At 44.6% G+C, this 18445-nt stretch overlaps 1 protein-coding gene across 3 annotated transcripts in view; it reads right to left on the minus strand.

The window, feature by feature from the left end:
* Positions 1–18445, minus strand: part of TMTC2 (transmembrane O-mannosyltransferase targeting cadherins 2) — a 447032-nt gene that overhangs the window by 317900 nt on the left and 110687 nt on the right. For 2 of the 3 annotated variants that reach the window (XM_063927679.1, XM_063927680.1), the window contains exon 2: positions 245–815. The exons of the other annotated variant lie outside the window; for it this stretch is intronic. In XM_063927679.1, coding sequence (XP_063783749.1) covers positions 245–815 — 571 coding nt within the window. The remainder of the gene's footprint in view (positions 1–244; positions 816–18445) is intronic. 3 annotated transcript variants of the gene reach the window in all.

The raw sequence follows: 18445 nt of genomic DNA on the forward strand, positions 1-18445 counted from the left end.
AAATTTGCATCAGTTAACTGACATAAAAATAAAGTTAACTATTGAGTATTTTCATTATTAATATAATATATATTAATTTGCCAAAGGAGAGAGAGAGAGAGAGAGAGAGAGAGAGAGAGAGAGAGAGTTATAGGCTTTATATGCTGTCTCTTGCATGTATCTTCATCGTTGACATTCTGACAGTCCCAGAATACATGGTCTATTAAACATCTGTAAATATCCAGCTACCTGAGATTCTACTCACCTTAAGGACAGCAGAAATAATGTCATTTATCTTTAATTTGTGAAACACAAATATATCATAAATGGCACACACTGCCAGCACAGTGACTCCATGCTCCTTCCATAGCATGCTGCATGTTGCACACAATCCAGCGCAAAATATCCAGCACCAGCTACTGACAGAGTAACCCCGGGTTGAACAATGTTTCATGTAGCATAGTAACGAAAGTAGAAAGAAGAGTCCAGCTCCCACATCAGCCCGACCCACTATTCCAGCAACAGCCTCTGTATGGATTGGATGAGAAGCAAAAAGAAGCCCAGCAAATAGTGTCCAGCATCCACTGCCAAAGAGGACTTTGCAGAGGTTTGTGAAGAGACCTGTAACAGCTGAATGCAACAGGATATTTACAAGGTGATAATTCCAGGGCTCCAGCCCTCCAAAAATGTAGTTAAGGCGAAAGGACAGAGTGCATAGTGGACGGTAGGATTTGTGGCTGCCACTGTGAGTAAGCAAAGTCCCCCAAAAATCATTGAAGAAAATTTGGATCCATGGAGTTTCTGGTAGCAGATCCTGATTTGTTTTGATAGCACGGCTAAAACAGAACAAAGAGCAAAATATTAGAATCCTATACACAAAGAACAAAACAAATATACATTATGGAGTTAGCACAAATATGATTAAAGTAGAGATTATTAAAATATTGTGCATACACAAAAAAACATGACTCTTCTAGTTTGGAAACTGGTTTATAAGGATTTACCAAATACAGCATTTCAAAACAGGATGATGATGATGATGATGATGATATTATTATTAATAAGAATATTAATAATAATAATAAATACAGACACATGTAATAAAGTAATTGGTTGTCATGATAGTTTTATGAAAATACACATCTTACAGCTAACTAAAGCAAAGAAAATGTATATTAAAAATTCAAATCAGACTATAAATCCCAAACCTGCTCCTCAATCTTAATCTGGGTTCTAGATTTTTTTTTTTTTTTTAGGTAGGGAAATTTCATCTAAGAGTATCAATTTTCCACAACACTGAGAAGCAAATATACAGCTGTTCAAAGCCCATGGCTGCATTATCAAAATCATGCAGTGTCTTGTAGAATCATCTGGCTGAAGAATATGCCATAGTATATGAATACCTTTGTTTTTTAATCTAAAAAAAAAAGTATTTTGCAGCAACTTCTTTGCAACCTAACCTATAAATGTATAACTGCCCAACCAGGCAGTACTAGCACTGTAAAATCAGACCAGTGAGCAACTTGGCCACACAAGAGTATGAAAAGTTTGCGCTTATTTGGTCATACAGTGCTGCGTTGATTTCAGAGTAGAAAAAGTCTTGCTGCTTCTGCTTAAAATTGCAAATTGGACAATGACCCTTAAAGCCCGTGATAGTTTGCCACAGAAGAGCAAATGTAAAATGTAGAATGACATTTAATCTTACAGAGGTGTGCACATTATTAGACTCAATGCCATTTTATACATTTTCATCATTTTATGTCTTTCTCGCTACAAACCTTTCTTCATGTGTTACCTAAGCGTCTAGGACCTCCATTTAAAAACAAAAAAATTTGGTAGGGAATTTTTTTTTTTTTTTTTGAAGGTAGGAAGTAAAAAAAAAATTACTGAATTTTTCCCTGGCCAAGTAACAGCCCGGATGCAAATCCAAGTCAGAATCTCTGAGCAACTGTAAAGGAAAAACTCAAGAATATGACGATCACCACCAAGACCATACTCCCAACATTCATGAACTGCAGTGCGATAGGTTTGCGCGTAGCAGAGCCACGCCCATCTTAAAGGGGTGTGGACTATTGGAAAGGGGTGTGGTTTCGTGAGACTGCTGCGGTTGCGAGCCGCGCCCCATTTTCCACAAAAAATAAACGGACTTTATCATGATTTTTAACATGATTTTTAGCCTCATAATTTGCATAACAAAGAATGTCACTAGCCCTCAAAAGGACTCCTCCCAAAACAGTTAAACCCAAAAATCACATGGCTTTTCCCTTCCACCTGGATGGTCAGGGAGGGGCAAGTATACTCTTCTCTCATTTAAGCTTGCTGTGGCACCTAGTTGGATCTGGTAGCTGCAGCACACAAAGGAGTTTAGTCCCATCGCTAGGAGCCGGAATTAAAGAAAACATTGTTTTAAAAATAAGTTAAATGCTGGGTTAGGTTTTGGTGTATTTTAAATATGTTCTGTTTATCGGTTGGCACTGCTGCCCTGGACTGGTTAATGCCCATTGCTCTTATGAGTATTTGTTACCCATGATGTCCGCACTTGCAGAAATTTATTTTTAATGCATTGCATTGCCATTTTGTGAACTAGCTTTTTTACAACATTCTGAGAAAGGCAATGATATGTGAAGCAAGCATTTGGTTTAAGCAAGGTTTGTCTAAGAGATAAAAGGCTTGAATACCTTTAGCTTGAAAACACAGCAGGAGGACATCTCCCCTATGTGATTAGAGATAAGTTTCCTGAACTAAGGAAGTCTGTGCAAAATCAGATTGTCCATTCTATTTTGTATTACACCTGTTCTAAAGGTGCATGTGTATGCAATCACAAGCATACTATTTCGTTTTGTTGCTAAATTTAGAAATGTGTTAAATAATAATATTCTTATATAAGCTCCGGGCTAGTGGTGTTTTTCAAAATCAGATTGTGCTTAAATGCAAAAAGATAATTTGATTTATTTTCTGACGACTAAACTTTATATGTGGCTATGCTGTGTGTTAACTGGTGAAAATTCCAAAACTGAACGCATGTGGCAAGAGCTCCAACTCTGGAAGGCATTGTTTCATGATGCTACATTTTAAATGCAAGATTTGTGAAAGAATTGAATTGGCTTAAAGAGGCAAGGAGCTGGTTTACTCACTGCCGTGTGTGTGTGTGTGTGTGTGTGTGTGTGTGTGTGTGTGTGTGTGTGTGTGTGTGTGTGTGTGTGTGTGTGTGTTGAAAATGTATAAAAAGGGCTGATGTGGCTCTGAAATATAAATAACATCTTGAACATCATGGTGTGTGTATCATGATATCTAGGTCTATCGATCAATAGAGACATAATATAGGGCATACACTTCTACCACAAAGAGTTGTCTTAGACCAGAAAAGAAAAAGCAGCTGCGGGTAACCTGGAAAATTCCTTTGTGAGTGCTTAATAAATAGTTATTAATTTGTAATTGGAGTATTTGCCTCGCTATTAACATGTCATTTCACAAACAAGTAATCCTCCAAAACTGAGCATCTGTGCCAAGAGGAGATTTGTTATTGTGTATAACCAAGAGGCTTATGGTAACTTTCTCAGCTGAAACCATAGACCATGAAATATCAGCCCAGCTCTTTATGAGAATGTGCAAATAGAGAACTATCTTGAAGAAAACGCACAAGAAATCGCTCTTTGAGCTTGCCAGAAAGCACGTGGTGGACCCATGTATTAAATGGGGAAAGATTTAATGGTTGAATGAAATGTAGGGATATATTTACTAATGGTCAATTTTGATTTTCAGTCAACTTTGCAAATTGGAGATTTACTAAAAAGTAAAAAAAAAAACTGGGAAAAAAAACAACTTTAAACTAGAATAGACCTTTTTTTAATTTTATCTTTATTTTCGAAATAAAATAGGATAAGAATATATATCTATTTTAGTATTATTATCTCTCTGTTATATAATTAAATAATAAATAAAAAAACAGTGTTATATTGTCATATTATATTGACTATTGAACTGCGTGCATGGTACCGAAAAATTAAATGCTGGTAACGGATTCTGCAACTGAGTGACACATAAATATTAATCTACCACTAAGTGATGTATTGGGTATATGAGATTGGTGAATGGGGAGTGGAAGGTAATAGATGTTTATGTTATTATGTCAAGTGGGAAATAATGGAGTTGAATATTTACAGACTATGGGGTATATTCAATTAAAGTCGGATCCATTCCGATATGTATTTGTCGGAATGGATCCGACAACCCCTATTCAATCCCATCTAAAATTCGACTTTTTCAAGTCGAATTTAGATGGGACCCAGAGGAGGAGAGGGGGGGGCGAGCTGCGGGGAGACAGCCGGTGGCAGCCAGAGCAGATCAGCGCTACGGAGTGGAAGCTGCCGTGAGGTCGGGCGGGTGAGTGACATCCAGCTGCAGCACTACTCCGTAGCGCTGATCTCCTCTTGTTGCCGCCGTCTCCCCCCCCCCCCCATCTACTTGCGGCTCCCCCCCCCCCCTCTGGGTCCATCTCATTCCGACATCATTTTGATGTTGGATTGAGATGGTCGAAAACGGGGACAACACCTGTCGGATTTGGCCCCGTTTTCGACATCAACACGTGGATCGGCAGCTATTTCGCCGATTCACGTGCTTTTCGACAAGTCGAATGCCTCGACTTGTTGAAAAGCTTTGAATAGGTCGAATCAGGATTCGACCTTAAAAAGTCGAAAACTACCGTCTTTTCGACAGACGGCAGTTTTCAACTGCAATTGAATATACCCCTATGTGATTAGTGTGAGATGCACGTGATCAAATATTTTTAATGTGAAAAAACGTGACTTGAACAACTAAATATATACGTGAAAACATTCATTCAACTTGTTCTAAATATGATCACAGGAAGTGAATGTAGAATGTTTACCTGTTCTCATCACAAGGTTTCTTAACTTGTTGGAAATTGGTATCCTGCATGTACTCCCCTCATAACTGACCTCCTTCTGGAAACAGACCCTTTCGCTTTTCATTTGTCTGCCATTACCTTAACAACATCACTGCATATGGGTCCCTCTCATAGCATTAGAGTGCATTTTAATGCTTTGTATTAACTTCTGTATTTCACATTAGTGTTGTAAATTGAGTTTTATGTTCATTTTACCCTGAAGTCTACTAGGGAGAATAAAAAAAATGCATCTGTTCATACTAGCCTTAATTGTCCCTCTCTGGCAATTTGTAATGTTAGGAGGTATGAAACTAAAATATCAGTTTAAAAGTCAATAAAGCCACAATAGATGGATATTATAAAGCCTTAGGGTGTACTAGCTTGAAAAGTGGCCAGAACACTAGAATATCACATTTACAGGATTGCAAGTACTGTATATTTACATTATGTCAACCAGGTAGAAAACTCTGCCAAATCACAAATCATTAGTCCACACACAAAAGGCCACAATATGTTTATAAATATTACAGTTTCAAATGATCACTGCTCATTTAGCTAATATTATCCTAGAGCACAGTATATGATATTTATCCTGCACAAATGTATAGATTTGTCAAATGAAACTTATGTTTACATGGCTTTCAACACAATGTATTCATAGATTTGTCAACGGGAATATAAGTAAAACAAAATAAATCATACATAGTTACAGCATGTCTTATTCAGTTACTTGCTAGATCATTAGCACAGGCCTGGCCACAGAACTAATAGCAGTAGACGTCACAGGCCAACTTTAACTTTTATTTAAAAAAAAAAAAGTGCCATTGTGTTTACACTAAGCAAAACATACTAACTAAAAAGCCCTATAATTTCTTCTAGAGTCCAACCCCCCTTCCTTGTAAGAGGTAGGTTTACAATTTGTTGAATGTAGCAGAGTCCAGGCTCTCACATATGAGAGATATAGCTGTGATCAAGCAAAATACTACGAATGGAAGAGGCCATAGAGGAGGGATCTCTTCCTAGATTTTAATATGCAAAATAAATATTTAATATATTGACATACCTGAGCCTGACAAGACTGAAGGTGCCCATACACTAGACAATATTATGAGCGATTTGGCCATTTACGACGGATCGGAACTACAAATCATTCATAATACTGCAGATCGTTCAGTGTCTGAATGATCACGATGCATGGACCTTACAGAACTATTATTATTAATGATTAACACAGGGTGCTGGTTTTATGAATTATGGGGGTCATTCCGAGTTGATCGCTCGCTGTCTATTTTCGCATCGCAGCGATCAGGTGGAAAAACATCATTTATGCGCATGCGTATGTCCTGCAATGCGCACGCGCGACATAGGGGTACAAAGCCCTTTGTGGTTGTGCTCAGGTTCTAGTGAAATTTTTCTTCGCACTGGCGGCCGCAAGAAGATTGACAGGAAGGGGGCGTTACTGGGTGTCAACTGACACTGGGTGTCAACTGACCGTTTTCAGGGAGTGTTTGCAAAAATGCAGGCGCCTGAAAAAACGCAGTCGTAGCTGGGCATTCGATGGGCGGGTGTATGACGTCAAATCCGGACACGAATAGGCTGAAGTGAACGCAAGCGCTGAGTAGGTTCAGAACTACTCAGAAACTGCACAAACTGTTTTTGCAGAGCTCGGCTGCACATGCGTTCGCACTTCTGCTAAGCTAAAATACACTCCCCAGTGGGCGGCGGCTAACCGTTTGTATGGCTGCTAAAACTAGCTAGCGAGCGATCAACTCGGAATGACCCCCTATAAGTCTGGAAGTGCCACCCTACAATGCATTATTGAAAGGACTGCTTTATTAGATTGCAGGTCACACACGCAACTGTTACATGTACTGTATGCATGCATGTATACGTGTGTGTGTGTGTGTGTGTGTGTGTGTGTGTGTACTATATATATATATATATGTGTATAATAAGAATTTACTTACCGATAATTCTATTTCTCGTAGTCCGTAGTGGATGCTGGGGACTCCGTCAGGACCATGGGGAATAGCGGCTCCGCAGGAGACAGGGCACAAAAAGTAAGCTTTTAGGATCACATGGTGTGTACTGGCTCCTCCCCCTATGACCCTCCTCCAAGCCTCAGTTAGGAACTGTGCCCGGACGAGCGTACACAATAAGGAAGGATATTGAACCCCGGGTAAGACTCATACCAGCCACACCAATCACACCGTATAACTTGTGATCTGAACCCAGTTAACAGTATGACAAACGTAGGAGCCTCTGAACAGACGGCTCACAACAAATAACAACCCGATTTTTTTGTAACAATAACTATGTACAAGTATTGCAGACAATCCGCACTTGGGATGGGCGCCCAGCATCCACTACGGACTACGAGAAATAGAATTATCGGTAAGTAAATTCTTATTTTCTCTAACGTCCTAAGTGGATGCTGGGGACTCCGTCAGGACCATGGGGATTATACCAAAGCTCCCAAACGGGCGGGAGAGTGCGGATGACTCTGCAGCACCGAATGAGAGAACTCAAGGTCCTCCTCAGCCAGGGTATCAAATTTGTAGAATTTTGCAAACGTGTTTGCCCCTGACCAAGTAGCAGCTCGGCAGAGTTGTAATGCCGAGACTCCCCGGGCAGCCGCCCAGGATGAGCCCACTTTCCTTGTGGAATGGGCCTTGACAGATTTAGGTTGTGGCAAGCCTGCCACAGAATGTGCAAGTTGAATTGTGCTACAAATCCAACGAGCAATCGTCTGCTTAGAAGCAGGAGCACCCATCTTGTTGGGTGCATACAATATAAACAGTGAGTCAGACTTTCTGACTCCCGCCGTTCTTGAAATATATATTTTCAATGCCCGGACCACGTCCAACAACTTGGAATCCTCCAACTCGTTAGTAGCCGCAGGCACCACAATAGGCTGGTTCAGGTGAAACGCTGACACCACCTTAGGCAGAAAATGAGGACGCGTCCGCAGTTCTGCCCTGTCCGTATGGAAAATCAGATATGGGCTCTTATATGATAAAGCCGCCAATTCTGATACTCTCCTGGCTGAAGCCAGGGCCAGTAGCATGGTTACTTTCCATGTAAGATACTTCATCTCCACCGATTTGAGCGGCTCAAACCAAATGGGATTTTAGAAAATCCAAGACTACATTAAGATCCCACGGTGCCACTGGGGGCACAACCGGGGGCTGTATATGTAGTACTCCTTTTACAAAAGTCTGGACTTCAGGAACTGAAGCCAATTCTTTTTGGAAGAAAATCGACAGGGCCGAAATTTGAACCTTAATGGACCCCAATTTGAGGCCCATAGACATTCCTGTTTGCAGGAAATGTAGGAATCGACCCAGTTGAAATTCCTCCGTGGGGGCCTTCCTGGCCTCACACCACGCAACATATTTCCTCCAAATGCGGTGATAATGTTGTGCAGTCACCTCCTTCCTGGCCTTTACCAGTGTAGGAATGACCTCTTCCGGAATGCCTTTTTCCTTTAGAATTCGGCGTTCAACCGCCATGCCGTCAAACGCAGCCGCGGTAAGTCTTGGAATAGACACGGTCCCTGCTGAAGCAGGTCCCGTCTTAGAGGTAGAGGCCACGGATCCTCCGTGAGCATCTCTTAAAGTTCCGGGTACCAAGTTCTTCTTGGCCAATCCGGAGCCACTAGTATCGTTCTTACTCCCTTTCGCCGTATAATTCTCAGTACTTTTGGTATGAGAGGCAGAGGAGGGAACACATACACTGACTGGAACACCCACGGTGTTACCAGAGCGTCCACAGCTATTGCCTGAGGATCTCTTGACCTGGCGCAATACCTGTCCAGTTTTTTGTTGAGGCGGGACGCCATCATATCCACCATTGGTTTTTCCCAACGGTTCACAATCATGTGGAAGACTTCTGGATGAAGTCCCCACTCTCCCGGGTGTAGATCGTGTCTGCTGAGGAAGTCTGCTTCCCAGTTGTCCACTCCCGGAATGAATACTGCTGACAGTGCTATCACATGATCTTCCGCCCAGCGAAGAATCCTTGCAGCTTCTGCCATTGCTGTCCTGCTTCTTGTGCCGCCCTGTCTGTTTACGTGGGCGACTGCCGTGATGTTGTCCGACTGGATCAACACCGGCTGACCCTGAAGCAGGGGTTTTGCCAGACTTAGAGCATTGTAAATCGCTCTTAGCTCCAGTATATTTATGTGAAGAGACATCTCCAGGCTTGACCATACTCCCTGGAAGTTTCTTCCTTGTGTGACCGCTCCCCAGCCTCTCAGACTGGCATCCGTGGTCACCAGGACCCAGTCCTGTATGCCGAATCTGCGGCCCTCTAACAGATGAGCACTCTGCAACCACCACAGAAGAGACACCCTTGTCCGTGGCGATAAGGTTATCCGCTGATGCATCTGCAGATGCGATCCGGACCATTTGTCCAGCAGATCCCACTGAAAAGTTCGTGCGTGGAATCTGCCGAATGGAATCGCTTCGTAAGAAGCCACCATCTTTCCCAGGACTCTTTTGCATTGATGCACAGACACTGTCCCTGGTTTTAGGAGGTTCCTGACAAGTTCGGATAACTCCCTGGCTTTCTCCTCTGGAAGAAACACCTTTTTCTGAACCGTGTCCAGAATCATTCCCAGGAACAGCAGACGTGTCGTCGGGGTCAACTGAGATTTTGGAAAATTCAGAATCCACCCGTGTTGTTGCAGCACTAGTTGGGTTAGTGCTACTCCGTCTTCCAGCTGTTCTCTGGATCTTGCCCTTATCAGGAGATCGTCCAAGTAAGGGATAATTAATACGCCTCTTCTTCGTAGAAGGATCATCATTTCGGCCATTACCTTGGTAAAGACCCGAGGTGCCGTGGACAATCCAAACGGCAGCGTCTGAAACTGATAATGACAGTTTTGCACCACGAACCTGAGGTACCCTTGATGTGAAGGGCAAATTGGGACATGCAGGTAAGCGTCCTTTATGTCCAGGGACACCATAAAGTCCCCTTCTTCCAGATTCGCTATCACTGCTCTGAGTGACTCCATCTTGAACTTGAATTTTTGTATGTACAGGTTCAAAGATTTGAGATTTAGAATAGGTCTTACCGAGCCGTCCGGCTTCGGTACCACAAATAGCGTGGAGTAATACCCCTTTCCCTGTTGTAGGAGGGGTACCTTGACTATCACCTGCTGAGCAAACAGCTTGTGAATGGCTTCCAATACCGTCGCCCTGTCCGAGGGAGACGTTGGCAAAGCAGACTTTAGGAACCGGCGAGGGGGAGACTTCTCGAATTCCAACCTGTAACCCTGAGATACTACCTGTAGAATCCAGGGGTCCACCTGTGAGCAAGCCCACTGTGCGCTGAAATTCTTGAGTCGACCCCCCACCGTTCCTGAGTCCGCTTGTAAGGCCCCAGCGTCATGCTGAGGGCTTTGCAGAACCCTGGGAGGGCTTCTGTTCCTGGGCAGGGGCTGCTTGCTGCCCCCTCTTACCCCTTCCTCTGCCCCGAGGCAGATATGACTGTCCTTTTGTCCGCTTGTTCTTATAGGAACGAAAGGACTGCGGCTGAAAAGACGGTGTCTTTTTCTGTTGGGAGGGGGTCTGAGGTAAAAAAGTGGATTTTCCGGCAGTTGCCGTAGCCACCAGATCCGATAGACCGACGCCAAATAATTCCTCCCCTTTATACGGCAATACTTCCATATGTCGTTTGGAATCCGCATCACCTGACCACTGTCGCGTCCATAAACTCCTTCTGGCAGATATGGACATCGCATTTACTCTCGATGCTAGAGTGCAAATATCTCTCTGCGCATCTCGCATATAAAGGAAAGCATCCTTTAATTGCTCTATAGTCAATAAAATACTGTCCCTATCCAGGGTATCAATATTTTCAGTCAGGGAATCCAACCAGACGACCCCAGCACTGCACATCCAGGCTGAGGCGATGGCTGGTCGCAGTATAACACCAGTATGAGTGTATATACTTTTCAGGGTAGTTTCCAGCCTCCTATCAGCTGGATCCTTGAGGGCGGCCGTATCAGGAGACGGTAACGCCACTTGTTTCGATAAGCGTGTGAGCGCCTTATCCACCCTAGGGGGTGTTTCCCAGCGCGCCCTAACCTCTGGCGGGAAAGGGTATAATGCTAATAACTTTTTTGAAATTAGCATTTTTCTATCTGGGTTAACCCACGCTTCATCACATACATCAGTTAATTCCTCTGATTCAGGAAAAACTACAGGTAGTTTTTTCACCCCCCACATAATACCCCTTTTTGTGGTACTTGTAGTATCAGAGATATGCAAAGCCTCCTTCATTGCCGTGATCATATAACGTGTGGCCCTACTTGAAAATACGTTTGTTTCATCACCGTCGACACTAGATTCAGTGTCTGTGTCTGGGTCTGTGTCGACCGACTGAGGTAAAGGGCGCTTTACAGCCCCTGACGGTGTCTGAGACGCCTGGGCAGGTACTAACTGGTTTGCCGGCCGTCTCATGTCGTCAACTGATTTTTGTAATGTGCTGACATTATCACGTAATTCCATAAACAAAGCCATCCATTCCGGTGTCGACTCCCTGGGGGGTGACATCACCATTATCGGCAATTGCTCTGCCTCCACGCCAACATCGTCCTCATACATGTCGACACACACGTACCGACACACAGCAGACACACAGGGAATGCTCTTATCGAAGACAGGACCCCACTAGCCCTTTGGGGAGACAGAGGGAGAGTTTGCCAGCACACACCCAAGCGCTATAATATATATGGGAACAACCCTATATAAGTGTTGTTCCTTATAGCCGCTTAAATATATAAAAATATCGCCAAAATATGCCCCCCCTCTCTGTTTTACCCTGTTTCTGTAGTGCAGTGCAGGGGAGAGTCCTGGGAGCCTTCCTCACAGCGGAGCTGAGCAGGAAAATGGCGCTGTGTGCTGAGGAGAATAAGCCCCGCCCCCTATTCCGGCGGGGTTTTCTCCCGGAGTTTTAGACATTTGGCATGGGTTAAATACATACATATAGCCTTAATGGCTATATGTGATGTATTCTTTTGCCATAAAAGGTTTATATATTGCTGCCCAGGGCGCCCCCAGCAGCGCCCTGCACCCTCCGTGACCGTCTGGTGTGAAGTGTGTGACAACAATGGCGCACAGCTGCAGTGCTGTGCGCTACCTTCATGAAGACTGAAGAGCCTTCTGCCGCCTGTTTCCGGACCTTCAATCTTCAGCATCTGCAAGGGGGGTCGGCGGCGCGGCTCCGGGACGAACCCCAGGGTGAGACCTGTGTTCCGACTCCCTCTGGAGCTAATGGTGTCCAGTAGCCTAAGAATCCAATCCATCCTGCACGCAGGTGAGTTGAAATTCTCTCCCCTAAGTCCCTCGATGCAGTGAGCCTGTTGCCAGCAGGACTCACTGAAAATAAAAAACCTAAAAAACTTTTTCTAAGCAGCTCTTTAGGAGAGCCACCTAGATTGCACCCTGCTCGGACGGGCACAAAAACCTAACTGAGGCTTGGAGGAGGGTCATAGGGGGAGGAGCCAGTACACACCATGTGATCCTAAAAGCTTACTTTTTGTGCCCTGTCTCCTGCGGAGCCGCTATTCCCCATGGTCCTGACGGAGTCCCCAGCATCCACTTAGGACGTTAGAGAAATATATATATATATATATATATATATATATATATACATACATACATACATACATACACACACACACGTATATGTATGTTACCTGCCCTTGTCATTGTTTAAGTGATTCACTGTGTATGTAACAGTCTTTTCTGATACTATATCATTGAGGAATGGACACATATTAAAAGGTGCTGAAACATTGAATTAATAAAGGAATTTGAATCAGTGTAATTGTGCTGTGAGTTCCACCCAGTTATTGTGGCCAGCTACCGCACTCATGGGGGTAAATTTACTAAGATGGGACTTCTATTTAAGATGGGATGTTGCCCATAGCAACCAATCAGCTTCTACTTCTCATTTATCTAGCACCTTCTAGAAGATAATACCTGAAATCTGATTGGTTGCTATGGGCAACATCCCATCTTAAATAGAACTCCCATCTTAGTAAATTTCCCCCTTGGGGAGAGAGCACCATGCCTAGCAATGTCACATATCTGAGAGTTCCGGTCTCAACCATATAGCTTATGGAAATAAATGAGAGGTCTATCCTATCTCCAACATGGAAAATTTTACATTGAGAATAATAATTAAACCTAGTAGTAGTTCTATACCTAAACTTATTCCCTACAGACCAAGCTCTTTACCTGGTAAATAACAAATATGACAAAAGCCATAACAACTGATTGTGTGAGGAGGCAAATCACTGACAAGGCACACAACCAATTAGAACACTGTATATAGCAGGATACGCTCTAGAAGAATGACCATGCACAGTGAAAAGAGGGCCTAAGACACAAAGGACGTTTGTAGATCCTTTCACTCAACCTAAAAGTCCAAAGAAAACAGCCTATAGATCAGCTATGACAGATGCTAATACAAGTCCAATATATAGCCTTTAATAATACACTTTATTCCATTTTATTATGAATAAAAGCGTAAATAAGGAAAAGGTGATGCACTGATTTCCCGTAGTTGCAGAAATGATGAATGACTGTTGCTAAATGCTGACAAACTAATCTAATTGGTAAACATAAAATGAACAAAGGAAAAATAAGATTTTACTTACCGATAAATCTATTTCTCGGAGTCCGTAGTGGATGCTGGGGTTCCTGAAAGGACCATGGGGAATAGCGGCTCCGCAGGAGACAGGGCACAAAAAGTAAAGCTTTTTCCGATCAGGTGGTGTGCACTGGCTCCTCCCCCTATGACCCTCCTCCAGACTCCAGTTAGGTACTGTGCCCGGACGAGCGTACACAATAAGGGAGGATTTTGAATCCCGGGTAAGACTCATACCAGCCACACCAATCACACCGTACAACTTGTGATCTAAACCCAGTTAACAGTATGATAACAGCGGAGCCTCTGAAAGATGGCTTCCTTCAACAATAACCCGAATTAGTTAACAATAACTATGTACAATTTATGCAGATAATCCGCACTTGGGATGGGCGCCCAGCATCCACTACGGACTCCGAGAAATAGATTTATCGGTAAGTAAAATCTTATTTTCTCTATCGTCCTAGTGGATGCTGGGGTTCCTGAAAGGACCATGGGGATTATACCAAAGCTCCCAAACGGGCGGGAGAGTGCGGATGACTCTGCAGCACCGAATGAGAGAACTCCAGGTCCTCCTTAGCCAGAGTATCAAATTTGTAAAATTTTACAAACGTGTTCTCCCCTGACCACGTAGCTGCTCGGCAAAGTTGTAATGCCGAGACCCCTCGGGCAGCCGCCCAAGATGAGCCCACCTTCCTTGTGGAGTGGGCCTTTACAGATTTAGGCTGTGGCAGGCCTGCCACAGAATGTGCAAGTTGGATTGTGCTACAGATCCAACGAGCAATCGTCTGCTTAGACGCCGGAGCACCCATCTTGTTGGGTGCATACAATATAAACAACGAGTCAGATTTTCTGACTCCAGCTGTCCTTGCAATATATATTTTTAATGCTCTGACAACGTCCAGTAACTTGGAGTCCTCCAAGTCACTTGTAGCCGCAGGCACTACAATAGGCTGGTTCAGATGAAATGCTGACACCACCTTAGGGAGAAAATGCGGACGAGTCCGCAGTTCTGCCCTGTCCGAATGGAAAATCAGATATGGGCTTTTGTAAGATAAAGCTGCCAATTCTGACACTCTCCTGGCAGAAGCCAGGGCCAGAAGCATGGTCACTTTCCATGTGAGATATTTCAAATCCACCTTTTTAAGTGGTTCAAACCAATGAGATTTTAGGAAATCCAAAACCACATTGAGATCCCACGGTGCCACTGGAGGCACCACAGGAGGCTGTATATGCAGCACTCCCTTAACAAAGGTCTGGACTTCAGGGACTGAAGCCAATTCTTTTTGAAAGAAAATCGACAGGGCCGAAATTTGAACCTTAATAGATCCCAATTTGAGACCCATTGACAATCCTGATTGCAGGAAATGTAGGAATCGACCCAGTTGAAATTCCTCCGTCGGAGCACTCCGATCTTCGCACCACGCAACATATTTTCGCCAAATTCGGTGATAATGTTGCACGGTTACTTCCTTCCTTGCTTTAATCAAAGTAGGAATGACTTCTTCCGGCATGCCTTTTTCCTTTAGGATCCGGCGTTCAACCGCCATGCCGTCAAACGCAGCCGCGGTAAGTCTTGAAACAGACAGGGACCCTGCTGAAGCAAGTCCCTCCTTAGAGGTAGAGGCCACGGATCTTCCGTGATCATCTCTTGAAGTTCCGGGTACCAAGTCCTTCTTGGCCAATCCGGAACCACTAGTATCGTTCTTACGCCTCTTTGCCGTATAATTCTCAATACTTTTGGTATGAGAGGCAGAGGAGGAAACACATACACCGACTGGTACACCCAAGGCGTTACCAGCGCGTCCACAGCTATTGCCTGCGGATCTCTTGACCTGGCGCAATACCTGTCCAGTTTTTTGTTGAGGCGAGACGCCATCATGTCCACCATTGGTCTTTCCCAACGGGTTACCAGCATGTGGAAGACTTCTGGATGAAGTCCCCACTCTCCCGGGTGAAGATCGTGTCTGCTGAGGAAGTCTGCTTCCCAGTTGTCCACTCCCGGGATGAACACTGCTGACAGTGCTATCACATGATTCTCTGCCCAGCGAAGAATCCTTGCAGCTTCTGCCATTGCACTCCTGCTTCTTGTGCCGCCCTGTCTGTTCACATGGGCGACTGCCGTGATGTTGTCCGACTGGATCAACACCGGTTTTCCCTGAAGCAGAGGTTCTGCCTGGCTTAGAGCATTGTATATTGCTCTTAGTTCCAGAATGTTTATGTGAAGAGACGTTTCCAGGCTCGTCCATACTCCCTGGAAGTTTCTTCCTTGTGTGACTGCTCCCCAGCCTCTCAGGCTGGCGTCCGTGGTCACCAGGATCCAATCCTGTATGCCGAATCTGCGGCCCTCCAATAGATGAGCACTCTGCAACCACCACAGAAGAGACACCCTTGTCCTTGGAGACAGGGTTATCCGCAGGTGCATCTGAAGATGCGACCCTGACCATTTGTTCAACAGATCCCTTTGGAAAATTCTTGCGTGGAATCTGCCGAATGGAATTGCTTCGTAAGAAGCCACCATTTTTCCCAGGACTCTTGTGCATTGATGTACAGACACCTTTCCTGGTTTTAGGAGGTTCCTGACAAGCTCGGATAACTCCTTGGCTTTTTCCTCCGGGAGAAAAACCTTTTTCTGAACCGTGTCCAGAATCATCCCTAGGAACAGCAGATGAGTTGTCGGCATTAACTGGGATTTTGGAATATTCAGAATCCACCCGTGCTGTTTTAGCACTTCCTGAGACAGTGCTAATCCCATCTCTAGCTGTTCTCTGGACCTCGCCCTTATTAGGAGATCGTCCAAGTATGGGATAATTAATACGCCTTTTCTTCGAAGAAGAATCATCATCTCGGCCATTACCTTTGTAAAGATCCGAGGTGCCGTGGACAATCCGAACGGCAGCGTCTGAAACTGATAGTGACAGTTTTGTACAACGAACCTGAGGTACCCCTGGTGTGAGGGGTAAATTGGAACGTGGAGATACGCATCCTTGATGTCCAAGGATACCATAAAGTCCCCCTCTTCCAGGTTCGCTATCACTGCTCTGAGTGACTCCATTTTGAACTTGAACTTCTTTATGTACAGGTTCAAGGACTTCAGATTTAGAATAGGCCTTACCGAGCCATCCGGCTTCGGTACCACAAAAAGAGTGGAATAATACCCCTTCCCTTGTTGCAGAAGAGGTACCTTGACTATCACCTGCTGAGAGTACAGCTTGTGAATGGCTTCCAACACCGTCTCCCTTTCGGAGGGGGACGTTGGTAAAGCAGACTTCAGGAAACGGCGAGGTGGATCTGTCTCTAATTCCAACCTGTATCCCTGAGATATTATCTGCAGGATCCAGGGATCTACTTGCGAGTGAGCCCACTGCGCGCTGTAATTTTTGAGACGACCCCCCACGGTCCCCGAGTCCGCTTGAGCAGCCCCAGCGTCATGCTGAGGCTTTTGTAGAAGCCGGGGAGGGCTTCTGATCCTGGGAAGGAGCTGCGTGTTGCTGTCTCTTCCCTCGACCTTTGCCTCGTGGCAGATATGAATAGCCCTTTGCTCTCTTATTTTTAAAGGAACGAAAGGGCTGCGGTTGAAAAGTCGGTGCCTTTTTCTGTTGGGGAGTGACTTGAGGTAGAAAGGTGGATTTCCCGGCTGTAGCCGTGGCCACCAAATCTGATAGACCGACTCCAAATAACTCCTCCCCTTTATACGGCAAAACTTCCATATGCCGTTTTGAATCCGCATCGCCTGTCCACTGTCGCGTCCATAAAGCTCTTCTGGCCGAAATGGACATAGCACTTACCCGTGATGCCAGTGTGCATATATCCCTCTGTGCATCACGCATATAAAGAAATGCATCCTTTATTTGTTCTAACGACAGTAAAATATTGTCCCTGTCCAGGGTATCAATATTTTCAATCAGGGATTCTGACCAAACTACCCCCGCACTGCCCATCCAGGCAGTCGCTACAGCTGGTCGTAGTATAACACCTGCATGTGTGTATATACTTTTTTGGATATTTTCCATCCTCCTATCTGATGGATCTTTAAGTGCGGCCGTCTCAGGAGAGGGTAACGCCACTTGTTTAGATAAGCGTGTTAGCGCCTTGTCCACCCTAGGAGGTGTTTCCCAGCGCTCCCTAACCTCTGGCGGGAAAGGGTATAATGCCAATAATTTCTTTGAAATTATCAGCTTTTTATCAGGGGCAACCCACGCTTCATTACACACGTCATTTAGTTCTTCTGATTCAGGAAAAACTATAGGTAGTTTTTTCATACCCCACATAATACCCTGTTTAGTGGTACCTGTAGTATCAGCTAAATGTAACGCCTCCTTCATTGCCAAAATCATATAACGTGTGGCCCTACTGGAAAATACGGTTGATTCGTCACCGTCACCACTGGAGTCATCGCCTGTGTCTGGGTCTGTGTCGACCGACTGAGGCAAAGGGCGTTTCACAGCCCCTGACGGTGTTTGAGTCGCCTGGACAGGCACTAATTGATTGTCCGGCCGTCTCATGTCGTCAAACGACTGCTTTAGCGTGTTGACACTATCCCGTAGTTCCATAAATAAAGGCATCCATTCTGGTGTCGACTCCCTAGGGGGTGACATCCTCATATTTGGCAATTGCTCCGCCTCCACACCAATATCGTCCTCATACATGTCGACACACACGTACCGACACACAGCAGACACACAGGGAATGCTCCTAACGAAGACAGGACCCACTAGCCCTTTGGGGAGACAGAGGGAGAGTTTGCCAGCACACACCAAAAGCGCTATATATATATCAGGGATAGCCTTATAATAAGTGCTCCCTTATAGCTGCTTTGTTATATCAAAATATCGCCATAAATGTGCCCCCCCCTCTCTGTTTTACCCTGTTTCTGTAGTGCAGTGCAGGGGAGAGACT

The sequence above is a fragment of the Pseudophryne corroboree genome, chromosome 6, assembly GCF_028390025.1.
Source record: "Pseudophryne corroboree isolate aPseCor3 chromosome 6, aPseCor3.hap2, whole genome shotgun sequence".
NCBI classification, from domain to species: domain Eukaryota; kingdom Metazoa; phylum Chordata; class Amphibia; order Anura; family Myobatrachidae; genus Pseudophryne; species Pseudophryne corroboree.